Source organism: Anolis sagrei, chromosome 2 (genome assembly GCF_037176765.1).
Source record: "Anolis sagrei isolate rAnoSag1 chromosome 2, rAnoSag1.mat, whole genome shotgun sequence".
Taxonomy (NCBI): Eukaryota; Metazoa; Chordata; class Lepidosauria; order Squamata; family Dactyloidae; genus Anolis; species Anolis sagrei.
Genome location: NC_090022.1, coordinates 77,525,613 through 77,543,598, shown reverse-complemented (window position 1 = coordinate 77,543,598; position 17,986 = coordinate 77,525,613). Strand labels below are relative to the sequence as shown.

Genomic DNA, 17,986 nt, shown 5'->3' with positions numbered 1-17,986 from the left:
CAATGCAAAAGAAAGCAGGGAAAGGTGCCTTTAATTGGCAATGAATACCACAGGATTGCATGAGTAAAACATGTGTGATATTATATTGTAGCCTTTTCACAACTTGGTGAGAGCACTACTTTACACATGAACCCTAAGTGCTCATTTCTTTTGATGCTTCCATCTATCATTGTGTTTGATTCTGACAGATATGTTGGCTATATAACTGGGTGTTTTATGACACATTCAAATGTGCCAAGTTACCCCAGCAACCCACCTGTTTCAATGAATGAAAGATAACATTAATTTGGAGGGTTCCTCCCTCCTGGCTGATTGGCCTAGAAGTTAGTAAACGGGCATGCCAAGTCCCGCTCTGCTACTACTGGGATGACCTGGTATCTCAGCCCTGACTCACTTACTCAATGATCTCCACAATGTCTTGGAGCTCCAGGTTTCCTTTGGTCAGCAGGGTAGGAGTCAAGACCCCATTGAAAAGCTCACCCTTCTCAGCCAAGTTGGCCAAAGTCGTGCGGACAAGTTCACAGAGGTACTTGCTGCCAACCAACTTCTCATATCTGGCAGAAGAAGTACAAATGAAAATCAGTGCAGAAAGGGAAGGAATTGGAGTGAAAGCCGTGCATCCTCAGTTGCTGGCAGGTAATTCACCCACGTTCAATTCATCTTGTGCATATGAAAAGGCATGAATGTGTTTCAAAATACCGACTTCTAAGAAAGACAAGTCTCCAAGGCATCATAGGCTCTATCCTATAATAACAATCTAGTGAAAGTATATGAAGCATTTGCCTACATTTTTATGGTTCTAGGATCCTACTTTCAGGGTTAGATTTTCCTTCTTGTTCTGGAATTTATGCAAAATCAAAAATCTTGAAAATAGTCAGATGGAGGTAGGGGTAAGTTAAATTGCCCAGACTTTAGCACAGCTGGTTAAACTGCCAGCTCTAGAAAATCTTGCTGATCGAAAGGTTGGCAGTTCAACCTTGGGTTGAGGTGAGCTCCCACCATCAGTTCAGCTTCTGTCCACCTAATAGTAATGTGAGTAGATAAATAGGTACTGCTGTTAGCGAAAAGGTAATAAAGGTCACCCATAAAAACATGCTGGTGATTCAATTGGGAAGACATCTACGGACAACAAAGCTCCTCTGCATGGAAGATGGCGTGACAGCACCACCCCGTGGCTGGAGTCAAGCACAGCTTCCAGATGCCGGAGATAGAAAAGATGGGAAAGCCTTTACCTCTGTTTATGTATTGTCTGTCCTTGTTAATTGTATAACAGCATTGAATGTTTGCCGTATATGTGTTCTGCAATCCACCCGGAGTCCCCTCAGGGAGATAGAGTGGAATATAAATAAAAGATATTGTTATTATATTATTAAAGCAAATATAAAAGCTTGATAACAATTCGCTTAAGATCTCAAAAAGATAGGACCAAAATCTAAATACTAAATCTAAATATTTTACTTACTCTTTATACTACAGATCCCCATTGGCTTTTCAAACACTAACATGGGTCTGAATAATGAGTATCATTTTGGGAGGCGTCAGGAACAGGGGGGCGGGGGGAATCAGCAGTTCTCCAGCACATACCTACATGCACATCTCTCTATACTACTTTCCAGAATTTCCCTCTGCAAACATCTGTGCATATGCAGCAAATGTATTTGGCATGTAAAATGCAAATTGGTCCTCAGAGCCTGAGATCTGCAATCCTTCCTCCCTTGGACTTTTTTCAAGAAGATGTTATTAGGTTATGCAGAACAAGTAAAGTGATGCTAACGAATCTGTTGCAAGCAAAGACTTGGCATTCCTTAAGATAGAAGAAACACTGTTGGGCACCACAAGTGTGCCTAACCCAGATTATGCTGCTAGATCCCATTTATCAAGTTGGGCAATAATTGATTATTCCTTTTCTTCTCCTCTTATAATATCTGATTCCTGGAAGTGGGCTCTGCTGTAGGTCAAAGTGTAGCAACATCAAACAGGCTAGTGTTTCAGATTTTCACTGAAAACACCCCCTTCATTCCTTTCACAGTAACCCACCTGTATTTGCCTTGATCTGTAGACTGCTTATCCATTATCTGGTCAAACTCTGTCAATAGGTCATCCAACTCAGCAGCATTCCCAAAAGATCCCCATTCCACATTCAGACACATGCGTTTTGCATCTTCACCCATGCCGATTATGCGCTGTGTCTCCTCCATGTAGCAGCAGTTAGTGCCAAAATCTATGAGGCACAGGAAGACAGGAGGCAAAGAGAGAAGCCAAAAACAGAGGAATGAGCAATTTTAATAAAAACTTCTGGCTGCGTGGTGATGTGAAAACAAATGAAAGATTCTGCCTCTGCTAAGAGCAAACGCAGTACCATGTAAGATGTAGCATCCATCAGTGTCATAATTCTGCCTCTGACAATGTCTAAATGCCTGCCATTTCAATGAAATACAATGCTTTGCTATCATATGTGTATAAAATAATCCACTCAACTTTTTCTGTATAGAAATTCTCTACCTATAGACAGAGTGAGTGATTTGAGTGCTGGACTATGATTTGGAAGACTGGGTTTGAATACTTGTTGCGCTCTGGAGACCCCTTGAGGGACCCCTGGGTGAGTCACATTCTCTCAGCCTCAGGTGAAAGCCATGGCAAATCCCCTCTGAAGAAATCTTGCCAAGTCAATCTCATGGTAGGGTCATTTGGGGATACCATAGGTTGGGAATGATTTGCAAGGACACCACAACAACTAAGACCCTGCCCATGGACACAATCTCAAACTTTGCCCATAGACTTTAAGCTACTTTATTTTTAAGAATGCAAAGAATCAATGTCAGACCTCACAACCTCTGAGGATGCTTGCCATAGAGGCAGGTGAAACATCAGGAAAGAATGCTTCTAGAGCATGGCAATATAGCCTGAAAAACATACAACAACCCAGTGATTCCAGCCATGAAAGCCTTTGACAATATGTTAAACAATGAATAAACAAATGGGTAAAACCCAACATGTGGTCCAAAGGCTTCCAGTCAGACAATAACAGCTAGCTTCCTAGTAAAAAGCCCAATGTAAAATAACTATCCTCCTTGCAGAGGACCCACATTACAACTAACACGGACCCAGGTTTTGCTTACCTAGAAGTAGCCCAATGTCACAAGGCTCTGCTTCAGAACTGCAGCTCAACAAGATCCCCACAGTATTATTCACTACAGCAAGAACCTCTATTTGGTAGTCCTAGAGGAGTCAACAGACAGCAAAGAACCAAAGTCACGCTGTTGGCCTTCCTCCCCTTTCCACCCATCTCCATACTCTTCAGCCAAAGCTGGTCCTGCCACTCGTCTCACCTTGCAGTATTGGTTAATGGCTGTTTGGAGCATTTCTGCCACATCACGTTCCTCCATGGCTGGCCAGCGGCAATTCATACTCCACTTGATCAGTTTGCACTGTGGGACACAAAGCAGGGAAGTCTTGAAAACTGCTGCCAGGCTCCCCCAGCAACAGAGGCTCAGCTATGCTTTCTGCAAGCACCCTTTTTGAAGACAGAATGTATGGAGTAACAACAACACTCACAGCTCAGGCCAACCCAAGTCATTTTCCCATCTGCTTAATAAGAAAGATAAAATAGCACTCCTAACCCCATTCCTGATACAGAAATTGGTGAAGGGTGACAGCTGAATTTCACTTCATCCCTGAGCTGGTGTTCTTCATCACAGAAAAACATCATGGTAGCTACAAGGGCCAGTTGTACAGAATCCACAGCTCTACTAGTTAGTATAGCAGAGTCCTCATTAAAAGGTCAAAGTTTCCCCTGACATTAAATGTAATTGTGTCCGATTCTGGGGGGTGGTGCTCATCTCCATTTCTAAGACAAAGAGTCAGTGTTGTTTGTAGATGCCTCCTAGGACATGTGGTTGGCATGACTGCATGGAGCACCTTTACCTTCTTACTGAAGTAGTACCTATTAATCTATTCACATTAGCAGGAGCCCCCGATGGCACAGTGGGTTAAACCACTTGAAGGTTGGGTTGCTGATGTAAAGGTTGCCAGTTCAAATCTAACCCTGGGAGAGTGCGGACGAGCTCCCTCTACAGCTACAGCTCCATGCAGGGACATGAGAGAAGCCTCCCACAAGGATGGTAAAAACATCCAAAAAAATCATCCGGGCATCTCCTTGCAGGTGGCCAATTCTCTCACACCAGAAATGACTTGCAGTTTCTCAAGTCACTTCTGACATGAAAAAAAATTGCATGCTATTGAACTGCTAGGTTGGCAGAAGCTGGGGCTAACAATGGGAGCTCACCCCTTCTCGTGGAGAATGAGATCTCATTATTTGTCTATTATTATTGTTATTATTGTTATTGCTATTATTATTACTATTACTATTATTACTACTACAGGATGTTGCGACTATTTTCAATGTACAATGCAAGACACTTGGGGTCCCATATTGGGTGGGAGTAGGATAAAAATAAAATAAAAGTGTGAGAAATATAGTCGGGTCACTGTTTTCTCAACATGCAATGGCTTCTTAAGGGGTCTGGCCTGAACAGTAATTTTGCACAAAAGAATAGGGTAAGATTGGTTTTTAATGTATATTTGTTGTTTTGATAATGTTATGCTTATGTTTTGCTTACTCTGTATATTTTGGTGTTTTGTTACATGGAAACTGCCCTGAGTCCCCAAGAGGAGATAGAGCGGTATATATATAAAGATGATGATGATGATGATTATTATTATTATTATACATTCTTCATCATGTTTATGACCAAAAAAATTTCAAGTCCAACCGACCAGCAGCAAATAGTGTGGCAACAGCAAGAGAACTGGGAGGCCAGATTGCCACTTCCCAGACGCTGCTCTTTTCCCTTTTCTGCCTGGGACTCGGAGGCTCAACCTCACAGCTGTGAAGTAATGCAGGTTTAAAAATAAGTCCTGTGGTTATTCACAGCTGCACAGCAATAACGGCACACAGTTTTTAAAAAAGATTTTGAAAGAATTCGGGGATTTCCTGCTTGCAAATCTTATCAAAATCCATGCGGGGAAAGATTGGGGGAAAAGATGGGATGGAGGAAGGGAGCAGGTAGAGAAATCGAGCTGCCATTTCAGGTTGCTTTTTTCTACGGTTTTTCACAGCTGCACAGCTCTGTAGGTGGCTGAGAGAAAAAGAGCTTCAAAAAGAACCCCAGCCACACCAATTTCCTGCTTCAAAATCCAGACTCCCCCCTGCAAGGGAAGAGCCAGAGAAGCAGGGCGGGCGGGGGAGAAGGAAGAAAAAGACTAGGTAGGTAAAAACATGGCAAAATAGATTCCTTAGCTTTCAAGCCACTTGCATCCGTAATAGTGGTAACAACACTAGACTGATAATATATATAAAAAGAAAATAGCAATGTGGGTGAGTGTGTATGTGTAGTTTTGTAAAAATGCAGAATATTGAGGGGAAAATGCCACTCAGGCCCCATCTATACTGCCATATAATTCAGTTTGAACTGCATTATAATGGTCAGTGTAGACACAGATAATGCCGATTGAACTGCATTGATTCAGTGCTGGTCATTACCTATAAAGCCCTAAAGCGTTTGTGTCCTGCTTATCTTTGTGACCTTATCTCCCTCTATGAACCTGCGCGAGAGCTAATATTTGCCAGAAAGCCATTCTCTCACTCCTACTTCTGTCGCAAGCATGGTTGGTGGGGAAAAGGGAGAGGGCCTTCTTGGTGGTGGCTCCCCAGCTCTGGAAGTCTCCCCCCAAGGAAATTAGATGAGTCTCCACCTTGTCCACCTTTCGGAAAGATCTGAAGACTTGGATGTTCCAATGTGCCTTTGAATAATGGTTCAACTACTGATCAAGTCTGCATAGCCCTCATCTTTTGGTAGGATCTCCAGCACTTTATTCCCAGCCCCTAGCCTTACAGTTTATCTTGTACTAGCCCTGTCCTGCCCTATTAGTCTCAAATCTGCACATGCCCACTTTTCTCGGCCATTGGTTGTTGTTTGGTTATGTTTTTTGATGTCTTAGATTTTGTTAGGTCCCCGGTGGTGCAGTGGGTTAAACCGCTGAGCTGCTGAACTTGCTCAAAGGTCACAGGTTCATATCCAGGGATAAGGGTGAGCTCCCACTGTTAGGCCCAATTTCTGCCAACCTAGCCATTCAAAAACATGCAAATGTGAGTAGATCAATAGGTACCACTCTGGCGGGAAGGTAACAGCACTTCATGCAGTTATGCTGGTCACATTACCTTGGAGGTGTCTATGGACAATGCTGGCTCTTCGGCTTAGAAATGGATGAGCACCAACCCCCAGAATTGGACACAACTGGACTTAATGTCAGGGGAAACCCTTTACCTTTATATGGCAGTGTGAATGGGACCCCAAGTTTTGTAGCATTTGTCATGTGCATACACTCCAACATTGAAAACTGGGACACTTGATCCAAACAACAGAAGTGTGGGAAAAGTTCTCAAAGAGGAAGGAATGACAAGCTAGAAAAGGCTGCAGCCATTTGCTTTTGCATGACCATTCTGGGACAGACAAAATGTTATCTCCTTCTCTCCTCTCCCTCCTGCTGAATTAACCAAGTGAGAACTAATTCAGTATTTTGAACTCAGTTTGCAACAAGTGAAATACAAGGAACACAAATGGAGGAAATAGATGGAAAGAGAAACTGGAATAACTGAAAAGCCACTGATGACTAGAAGATCAGTTGGACTGTTTCAGCCAAAGCAAGACAAGCGGAAGGTGTGCATGTGCTGTGTAACTCAAGCAGACATTATAGTCCTCAGATAAAGGATAATACGGATCAATTTTTTGTTTTCCACCACCAATGTTGCATTTTCCCCACATTTAATGGAGTATCCAGAATTTTCTCTTAAGTCCACCTTTTCTCTTGGGAACTTTTGCGGCCACGTATGAATAGCAAAATGTGGCTCCCATTTTTAATTCCACGTCCTCCTTTCCTCTAAACCAATACTCTCCAAGGAAAACACAAGCCACCTCCAGCCTGTCATATAGCTTGCTGCTAGTCCATCAAAATAGTCACCTGGTTCTGTGAGGTATGTTCACAAGGGAAGGGAAAGGAAAAGCCCAGTGGGAAAAACTTCGTGTTGATGTTAAGTCCACTCAAAAACGTAGCCAGGCTCTGGGCCAGGAATTCAAAAACCTGGAAAAACAAGAAAGGACATAGTGAATCCAGCAGGACCACCCTCCCCTACTCCCACACAGCATCTGCTCACTGCTGGACATAATGACAAATAAGCCCCAAAGTTATAGCCTACCAGTATAGAAGCAACAATTTCACCAAGCCTCCCCATTATTTATTAAGTAGTATTATTTAAACCACAGTTTATATACGATATAAATAAAATAAGAAAGGGCTAGTAAGTGATGCTAAAGGACTGTTGGAAATAAGAAATAAAGTTGCATCAAGTTAGCCATAAAGTCCATGATAGAGTTGGGTTTCATTCAGATTAGTTTGAGACTGAATCAAATTAAAGGAGCTATACAAGATGGGAGTATTTAACATACCCCCTGCCCCCAATGTCAGTTTTATGATCTAAAATGCACTAACAGAGAAAGGTGGCACAATGCTACAGTGAAAACAGACAGGTGTGTTTTGAATTTAGGGTGAGATCAGGGAAAGTGTGTTGGAGCATGTAAGGAATCAGTGAGTGTGTGTGTGTGTCAACTGTAAAATAAGATGCATGGAGCTGATTGGTTGGGTTATGACGGGTAGCAGAATGAGACTGGGACTTTTGGTTACTTTTACATTTTTGTTCACGCTTGTGCTATGCAGGTGCTTTGAGCAGAGAGAGAGAAGCAGAGAGAGACAGATTTTTGGAGTCTGCTCTTGCTTTATGAGCTGCTGAAGGAATTTATCCACATGGGCAAAAATAACATTTTAAATCTCTCATAAAATGACATTATGTGAGTTGATGAAACTGATCACATTGTATATATGTTGTTCTGAACTACAAAGAGTAAACTACTTGTTCTTTACTGTTCATCTGCATGGCATATTTTCTTTCTCTGGCAAGGGAGTGTGTGGGCTGACCAAATATGAACTACACATGGTTTATTTTACATTACACCACAAAGTTTATGAGGGATAGTAGCCATTCCCCTACACCAGCATTTGCTTTTTATGTTACTATATGGTAGAGTTTATTATTCGGAATCAGGGGAGTGAAGTTGGAAAATGTTAATTATGAACAGAAAGATTGCAGAGCAGGGGAAAGGAGTAATGTAGTAGGGAAAATGCAGTGAGCAGAAATCAGATTAACAATCTGCCTAATCTTATATATGTTTATTGAGAGATATGCCTCAGTGTTAAGTGGAGTTTACTCCCACACAATTATATACAGGACTGCAGCTTAAAAGAACAAAAACAGATTTTAAAGAGCCAAATACTCAATGAGATGGTGGGTGGAACAAGTGGAGACTGGCACAGTCAAGGAATAGAGGGCAGAATTCCAGAGACAAAGAAAGCAAGGAGGGCCAAAGGAGCAGTTGAGATCACCGTAATTAAGAAAAATAGAATAATTAAACATAATTATGAAAAATATTTGATATTTATTGTGCTAATGAGGACAACTGAACAAAAAGCTATGGTATGCAACATGGGATAGATTAAGCATGCTGAAAAGTTTAAGACAGCAAAAGTGTACCTGCTCCCCATTGCCACTCATAACCTTCTCAGGAAGAGGGAAAGACTTTTTCTTCAGTATCTCTGGCTCCTGCAAGTTATCTGTCAGCTGCAACAACAAGACCTTGGCCTGGTTGTAGTACAGCTCAATGCCAAGGAAATCCCCTCTCTCTGCAAAACAGATGTGAATAGGAGAGTCGATAGTGAACACACAGCCCAAGCTTTGTTTACCCTAGGACACCCACATAACATTTCAAAATAAAGATTTCTAGACATATCGACATTTCTTGGATACTTGTTGTCCTAATTTTAGTATTGATCAGTTTTACACGCACACACATACACAGGATTTAAAGAATTCTCACAAATGTTTTTGTTCTCAGTGAGTCTCCCAGGTTTTTCAAATGATGGCACATTTCGAACAAATTTCACAAAGAGATATTTTTGCATATACGTATATTCCTCACCATATAGATCTATATCCCAGAAGAAACTGGGCTTTCTACACAAAAGTGCTTATATTCTGAATTAAAACAGAGAAACACTTTGAACATTTCCCAGCATGAGGAGTGTCTGCAAACAAGTGCATATACGCACCATACACAAAATAAGCAGTAGTGGATTTTTTCCATCTGGAAGGAGTGACAGGGGTACTCAATGTTCATAATTTAAGTAGGAATTTCTGTTGCTAATTCAGAGTTATTTTGGACACATTTTGGAGAAAGTCCCATTACAAGCAAGGTAATGGCCAACCCCTCCATCCTGATTCCAGTGACAGCCTGCAATCCCATCCCAGGCTGTCGGACATTCAAACAATGCCAGCATCCATGAAAAATCATCCCATTAGGAAGAAAAATATCAGGCAAAATCAGGTTATCCAGATTTAGGAACATGCACAAAATTAACTAAAGAAACACTCCTTTACTAGATCCTAGAAATAAGGGTATCTCACCATCCTAAGAAAATCATGCCTTCTAGCATAGAAGAAACTGTGTGCATACTTACATGCATGCACACCTGCATCTCTTACTTTTTGAAAACAGAAGTGCCAATCCTTGTGTGGGAGATGAGTTAAGATATAATACCTCACTGAAAATTATGAGCAGAAAGTGAAGCATACAAAGGAAAACAGTAGATGGGAGGTCAACTGAAACAACAGATATCTTTCTCCATTCTGCTTCTGAAGCGTTAACAATGGACTTTGTCTTGCCTGTCTTCCTTAGCTACAGTAGACACAATGGCAACTGATTTTTTAAAAATGATGTTTATCCTGAAGGTCCTTTGTATTTACTAACATTTTGATCTGCAGAATTCAGAGAGGAAAATTTTCACAACATGAAGGTAAACATGACCTCCTTCTAACATCTGCATATTAAAGGGGTAGTAATGGTACAGCTGTTTCAAAAATTGACAACTCTAGTTACCACACCGAGATGTAAAGAATCACTTCTCTCATTTTTATGTTCAAGAATTAGAAACTGGAAAAGCTTCCCCTCCACTTGTAACACAGAAAAATAGTTCATGTGAGTCTCCAGAGGGTCTTTTTATATTTTATAAAATCATGTTTGCACAAATTGGGTACCTGGGCTACAATAAGCACTGCCCTACTACATCAGTTGTTTTTTTTTTAAAAAAAAAAAACCTTTTGCATATGTGATCAATGTGGCAGCCCCTCTGTGCTTGCTGTATGCATGCCATTTAGCTTCATGCACAGACCCATTTTGTGCAAATTGCAAAAACTGTAACACACACACATGTATGGATATATATATATATGAGACGCTGTTGTGTCAGCTCCACTGGCTGCCAGTTTGCTACCGGGCACAATTCAAAGTGCTGGCTTTAGCGTATATAGCCCTAAACGGTTCCGGCCCAGCTTATCTATCCGAACGTATCTCTCCCTATGATCCCACCAGTGACTTGAGATCATCGAAGGTGGCCCTGCTCTCGATTCCACCTGCTTCACAAGCACGTCTGGCGTGGACGAGAGAGGACCTTCTCTTGGGTGACCCCCTTGGCTATGGAACTCCCTACCTAGGGATATTAGATTGGCCCCCTCCTTCCTGACCTTTCAAAAACAACTGAAAATGAGTCTATTGTCGAAGGCTTTCATGGCTGGAATCACTAGGTTCTTGTGGGTTTTTTTGGGCCATGTTCTAGAGGCATTTCTCCTGACCTTTCGCCTGCATCTATGGCAAGAATCCTCAGAGGTAGTGAGGTCTGTTGGAATTGGCAGGGGGTTGGACTGGATGGCCCATGAGGTCTCTTCCAACTCTTTGATTCTATGATTCTATGATTCTAGGACAATGGGTTTATATATCACACCTAGCTCCAGCAGGGAAGAGCTCCTTGCCCCACCCCAGCCATTCCACAGATATATAAACCCATTGTCCTAATTCCAACAGACCTCACTACCTCTGAGGATGCTTGCCATAGATGCAGGTGAAACGTCAGGAGAAATGCCTCTAGAACATGGCTCTATAGCCCGAAAAAACCCACAAGAACCTAGTGAAAATGAGTCTTTTCGAGCAAGCCTTTGGAACCTCATTATAACTCAGACAAACTTGAATTGGAAAATGACCTAGGAACGGCCATGACGATGGAACGGATGAGGACTGAACATGAAGACATAGTTTTAAAAATGTTTATTGCTCGCTGTTGTTATATTTTAAATACTTGTGATGTTTTTATTTTTTATTAATGTATGTATTTTATATATGGCATCGAATTGTGCCGACTGTCCGCTGCCCTGAGTCACCTTCGGGCTGATATGGGTGGGGTAGAAATAGTGTAAATAAATAAATAAATAAATAAATAAATAAATAAATAAAGTATTTATTGTCATATTCTTCAGCTGGAGGTGAGCAATTGCAAGAGTGAGAATAAACTATCAATGAGAATCAGTAATTTAGGAAGATTCATTCACATTCTCAGTGTTGCCTCATGTCTTTAATCTCAGAAATACAATCTCCTGGAATCGTGGATGAAATGAAGATGGATCTTTCCAAGGAATGTGACACTCCACACACATGCCATCACCAAAATCCTATTCACGAAATGAAAACACTGTAGACTCCAGACAATGCTTCTCTCTCTAGCAGTTCTTCTATTTCGGAAGGAAGGTATATTTTCACAATCAGTTTGCTTTCAATCTTCCTAAGATTCAGACTCTGTGTTGCCTGTTGACTAATGGCAAACCAATGAATTTTATAGGGTTTCCTTAGAAAAAGAATATTTAGAAGTGATGTTTGCCAATTCTTTCCTCTGAAATGTAACCGAGAGCAGCTGGTATTCGTTGGCATTAATATTGTAATGATGAAAGCCATCTAGACCATAGCTTTGAGTGCAAAGATCAAAATAACCACAGTAAATCATACTTACCAGTATCATCAGGCATGGCACAAACATAAGAAGGCAACATAAGTAAAGAGTTGCCTTCTTTAACCTTCTGCTTTAGGCCCCTCTCCATGGCAGCTAACATGGCATCCTTCACTTGTAGAAGTTTCTCCTTGGAAAGGTAAAATTTTTCGATACGCTTCTGGATCTGGTCAGAAACAGGAGAAACTTTAGAAGAAGCACGGCGAGGTGATAGGCGGTGAACAGGGGCCACTTCTCTGGCTTCTATGTCAGAATCTAAACCTGTCTTAGAAAAGGATGCAAATGAACTAGTAATATTCGTCCTTGACTTGGGGATGATCTGCAATTCCCGGGAACCTTGTGCCCCGGATGAATGTGACATGGCAAAAGACAGAAAAGAGGAACTGGCAGCCTCATACTCTTGTTTGGGACTTCTGAAGGACTCTCTTGAAGGCCTGCCAAAAGTGTCCATCTCAAAGGGATCTATGGCTCTAGGCGCAGTTGTGTTAAAAGCAAATAAGGTGTTGGAGCCATGGTGGGAATCAGTCGCATCTAAAAGAAAAGAAACTTTACGCCTGTCCTCAACTGATGGGTCTAACTCTGTTGAGGTATTCAGCATAAAGGAAACCCTGGAAGGTGGACTAAAATCTGACAGCCTGGATCCAGAAGTATTCGAACGTGACCTGACATCCTTTGGAGTGCGGCGGTCTAGACCTGACATGGTGTCAGTCCCTAAAGTGATGTGAAATCTCCAAGGAATGGAAAGAGTGGGAAGGGGACAGCCCTATGGGTATGACACTTGGAAGCTAACTGAGATTTAGGATGGGTCAGGAAGTGAGGGAGAAGGTGGGTGGGCCAGCTTTAAAGCCGCGTGGGCAAGGCATGAAGTGTCTCAGGGCTCATTGTTGGAAAGACATTGTGGGCAGGAGGTGATGGAGATGGGCCACGAGGAGTCAGGAGGGAAGAAAGTAGAGAGAGCCAGAGAAATGGAAGGAGAAGAAAGAGAAAGTGGTTGGGTGCAGTGGGGAGGAGAAAAGGTGTTGTTCCAGAAGGCAGTTGGAAGGACAGAGCAGAGAGAACAGAACGGAAGCCCGGGGGAGGAGGGGGCCGGAGGAATGGAACCCAGAGTCACAGAGTCACAGCGTTCTAGAGAAGGCCACCTCACTGGCCACAGGTCCCAGCACACACTAAGAAGACCGTTTTAAATGTCCCTTAGTGGCACATTAAGAGCTACTTAAAGAATTCAGTGGAGAAAGCCATGGTTTCAACCATAGCTGTGTCTGGCCATCAGTGTATTGACCCCCAGAGAGAGAGAAACAGTAATGAAAGCATGTGCTTGTTCTGGCTCAGGGACTTATTTTGTACTAGCTTGGGGACCCGGCGTTGCCCGGGTTATTAGAGAAAGTGGGTAATGGCGGTTCTGTATGCCAAGTTTGGTCTTTATTGGTCTTTGGATAATGGCAGCATTATTTTCAAGAAGCGAGTGAAGGTACTTGAAGTCCCATCATCCATGGGCCATCCTCCTACAAACAGCAGCAGGATATAGAGTGGGTCATAGGGGCTCTGTGTGCCAAGTTTGGTCTTTATCAGTCATTAGATGAGGGTGGCAGTGGTGTCAGTAAGTGAGTGAAGGTATTGCAAGTCCCATCATCCAAAGTCCATCCCCTTTCAAATTGCAGCAGGATGTAGAGTGGATCATGGGGGCTCTGTGTGCCAAGTGTGGTCTTGATTGGTCATTAGAAGAGGGTTGCAGCAATCTTTGGAAGGGAGTGGAGGTACTTGAAGTCCCATCATCCATGGTCTGTCCTCCTCCAAACTGCACCAGGATGTAGAGTGGGTCATTGGAGCTCCATGTGGCAAGTTTAGTCTTGATTAGTCATTGGCGAGGGTCTCAGTGGTCTCAGGAACTGAGCAAAGGTACTGCAAGTCCCATCATCCATCTCCAAAGTTTTCCAAATAACACCAGGATGTAAAGTGGGTCATGAGAGGTCTATGTGCCAAGTTTGGTCTTGATCCGTCATTGGATGAGGTTTGCAGAGGTCTCAGAATGTGAGTGAAGGTACTGGAAGTTCCATCATCCATGGTCCAGCCTTCTCCAAAACTGCAGCAGGATGTAGAGTGGGTCATGGGGGCTCTGTGTGCCAACTTTGATCTTGATTGGTCATTAGATGAGTTTTGCAGCAGTCTTGGGTAGTGGAGGTACTTGAAGTCCCATCATCCATGGTCTGTCATCCTCCAAACTGCTCCAGGATGTAGAGTGGGTTATTGAAGCTCCATGTGCCAAGTTTAGTCTTGATGAGTCATTGGCGTGGGTCTCAGTGGTCTCAGGAAGTGAGTGAAGTGACTGCAAGTCCCATCATCCATTGTCAAAATCTTCCAAACCGCACCAGGATGTAGAGTGAGTTATGCGGACTCTCTGTGTGAATTGTGGTCCTGATCCATCATTGTTGGCAGTTATAATGGTCTTAGGAAGGGAGTGCAGGTATTGCAAGTCCCATCGTCCATGGTGCATCCTCCTTCAAACTGCACCTGGATGTAGAGTGCGTCATGGAGACTCAGTGTGCCAAGTTTGGTATTTTTTGGTAATTGGATGAGGGTTGCAGTGGTCTGAAGAATGAGCAATGGTACTGCAAATCCCATAATCCATGGTCCATCCCCAGCCAAACCACACCAGGACGTAAAGTGGGTCATGAGAGGTCTCTGTGCGAAGTTTGGTCCTGATCAGTCATTGGATAAGGTTAACAGCGGTCTCAGAATGTGAGTGGTGGTACTGCAAGTCCCATCATCCATGGTTCATAGTCCTCCAAACTGCAGTAGGATGTCGAGTGGGTGATGGGGGCTCTGTGTGCCTATTTCGGTCTGTATTGGGAGTGTTCTGACCCAGCCCCCTTTGGCCTTTCCTTTCCTCTCTTTCTCATCTCGGAATGTTGGATTTGAGGCTGGCCAATCAGAGACCATATGCAAATTTCCTTCTGTCATGCCCCGTTTCTGCCATGAACCCTCTTCTCCACCAGGGGCTCCTATTGAAGCTGCCCAATCAGAGACCATATGCAAATAGCACCACAGCGGCAGCCAATCAGAACGCTGGCACATACCCCTTCCGCCCTCCGCACCTCTGTCCTTCCCATACAAACACTCTTCTTTATTATATACTAGCTTGGGGACCCGGCGTTGCCCGGGTTATTAGAAAAAGTGGGTAATGGCGGTTCTGTATGCCAAGTTTGGTCTTTATTGGTCTTTGGATAATGGCTGCATTATTTTCAGGAAGTGAGTGAAGGTACTTGAAGTCCCATCATCCATGGCCCATCCTCCTACAAACAGCAGCAGGATATAGAGTGGGTCATGGGGGCTCTGTGTGCCAAGTTTGGTCTTTATCGGTCATTAGATGAGGGTGGCAGTGGTGTCAGTAAGTGAGTGGAGGTACTTGAAGTCCCATCATCCATGGTCTGTCCTCCTCCAAACTGTAGCAGGATGTAGAGTGGGTCATTAGAGCTCCATGTGCCAAGTTTAGTCTTGATTAGTCATTGGCGAGGGTCTCAGTGGTCTCAGGAAGTGAGTAAAGGTACTGCAAGTCCCATCATCCATCTCCAAATTTTTCCAAACAACACCAGGATGTAAAGTGGGTCATGAGAGGTCTATGTGCCAAGTTTGGTCTTGATCCGTCATTGGATGAGGTTTGCAGAGGTCTCAGAATGTGAGTGAAGGTACTGGAAGTTCCATCATCCATGGTCCACCCTTCTCCAAAACTGCAGCAGGAGTAGAGTGGGTCATGGGGGCTCTGTGTGCCAATGTTGGTCTTGAGTGGTCATTAGATGAGTTTTGCAGCAGTCTTGGGTAGTGGAGGTACTTGAAGTTCCATCATCCATGGTCTGTCGTCCTCCAAACTGCTCCAGGATGTAGAGTGGGTCATTGAAGCTCCATGTGCCAAGTTTAGTCTTGATGAGTCATTGGCGAGGTCTCAGTGGTCTCAGGAAGTGACTGCAAGTCCCATCATCCATTGTCAAATTCTTCCAAACCGCACCAGGATGTAGAGTGAGTTATGCAGGGTCTCTGTGTAAATTGTGATCCTGATCCATCATCGTTGGCAGTTGTAATGGTGTTAGGAAGGGAGTGCAGGTATTGCAAGTCCCATCGTCCATGGTGCATCCTCCTTCAAACTGCACCTGGATGTAGAGTGCGTCATGGAGACTCAGTATGCCAAGTTTTGTCTTTATTGGTAATTGGATGAGGGTTGCAGTGGTCTGAAGAATTGAGCAATGGTACTGCAAGTCCCATTATCCACGGTCCATCCCCGGCCAAACCACACCAGGATGTACAGTGGGTCATGAGAGTTCTATGTGCGAAGTTTGGTCCTGATCAGTCATTGGATGAGGTTAACAGCGGTCTCAGAATGTGAGTGGTGGTACTGCAAGTCCCATCATCCATGGTTCATCCTCCTCCAAACTGCAGTAGGATGTCGAGTGGGTGATGGGGGCTCTGTGTGCCTATTTCAGTCTGTATTGGGAGTGTTCTGACCCAGCCTCCGGCCTTTCCTTTCCTCTCTTTGTCATCTCAGAATGTTGGAAATGAGGCTGGCCAATCAGAGACCATATGCAAATTTCCTTCTCATGTCCCCGTTTCTGCCATGAACTGTTTTCTCCACCAGGGGCTCCTATTGAAGTTGGCCAATGAGAGACCATATGCAAATAGCACCACAGCGGCAGCCAATCAGAACGCTGGCACATACACTTCCGCCCTCCACACTTCCTCTGTCCTATACAAACAAACACTCTTCTTTATTATATATATAGATATAGATATAGATGGGGAAAATGATTTTATTTATTAATGTCTGCTTGTGTGTCAGCCTTTGCATAGACACAGTTTTTCTGGGACAAGGAATCTTTGAGATGTTTCAGACTTCTAGAAGCCCTAGCCAGCATTTGTTGTGGAAGATGCAGGTCAAAACTATAGTTTCCCCAGGTTACATAATATTAGCTAGGTAAAATTACACACATATATGGCCTTACAGGAACTGTGGTTCAAACACATCTGTGGAGTGATAGTTGTCCACCCTGATCCAGATACTAGCAAGAGGACAAACAGCAGCTCTTGAGGCTATTTGGGAAATGGCAGTTGGACAGCAGTGTTTGTTAACCAGGTTTGTGGTTTTACAATCTGAACATGTAGCCAGGACACAACTGGCTTGAGAGACGTTCTCTTACCCTTGGGTCACAGTACTGGCCTTGCGAAAGAGGATCTTGCTGGAGAGCATTCTGCTGGGAGTTCATTGGAATTGGAGCTCAGACTCTGGAGACTATAAGGAAACAGGAATTTAGGTCAGAATTTAGGACAGATTTTGCATGCAGAGGTCTCCAGTCCCTCAGTAGAGTTGGGGGAAATTATTTTTAAAATGCCAGGAAATTATGATAAATTGGTGCGTAATCTGGAACCTACAGTTCTCACAATTTCTTACCCCTTGCCATATTAGTTTATTCTTCTGGGATTTGAACACTCACACATCTAGATGTCCAAATATCTTCTATCCCTGGTGCAGGTAGAACTGAATTAGATGAACCAATAGTTGGGTTAAAGCAACTTTCCATATTTTTTTCTGGTCATGCCCATTCAGCATGCCATTCTTGACATCTGAAAATCTGTCCACATTTGTCCTTGGGTCATATTTCAGAATGTTGAGACTCAACTAGACTTTTCCTGCATCAGATTAACATGGTTACTGTTTTGGAAAGTATCCTATCTCCTAGAAAGTCAGAATTAAAAGCTCAACAGGAGTAATGAAAAGTACTGTCTTTGTGGGTTTGTGTTGGAAATGACTGAACAAGAGAGGGGTCTTGTGGTTGTGGTAAACAAGTCAATTAAAATGGCAACTGTCAGAGATAAGCATAGGGCTAATTGGTGGAAGGACTGAAAGTAAACCTGCCAATATGTTAATGCTACTATAGCAATAGATGGTGTGCTCACATTTCAAATACTGCATATAGTTCTGGTTGCTGTGCCTCAGAATGGA

At 43.2% G+C, this 17,986-nt stretch overlaps 1 protein-coding gene across 1 annotated transcript in view; it reads right to left on the bottom strand.

Annotated features, from left to right (window-relative positions):
• The window catches only part of HK3 (hexokinase 3), a 77,565-nt gene that overhangs the window by 13,329 nt on the left and 46,250 nt on the right, over positions 1-17,986 (bottom strand). The window contains exons 2-9 of the mRNA XM_060765613.2: positions 17,184-17,275; positions 12,004-12,166; positions 8,645-8,793; positions 7,021-7,140; positions 3,330-3,428; positions 3,120-3,219; positions 2,038-2,221; positions 399-554 (exon numbers count right to left, since the gene is read on the bottom strand). Of these exons, the coding sequence (XP_060621596.2) occupies positions 399-554; positions 2,038-2,221; positions 3,120-3,219; positions 3,330-3,428; positions 7,021-7,140; positions 8,645-8,793; positions 12,004-12,166; positions 17,184-17,249 (1,037 nt within the window). The 5' untranslated portion in view covers positions 17,250-17,275. The remainder of the gene's footprint in view (positions 1-398; positions 555-2,037; positions 2,222-3,119; positions 3,220-3,329; positions 3,429-7,020; positions 7,141-8,644; positions 8,794-12,003; positions 12,167-17,183; positions 17,276-17,986) is intronic.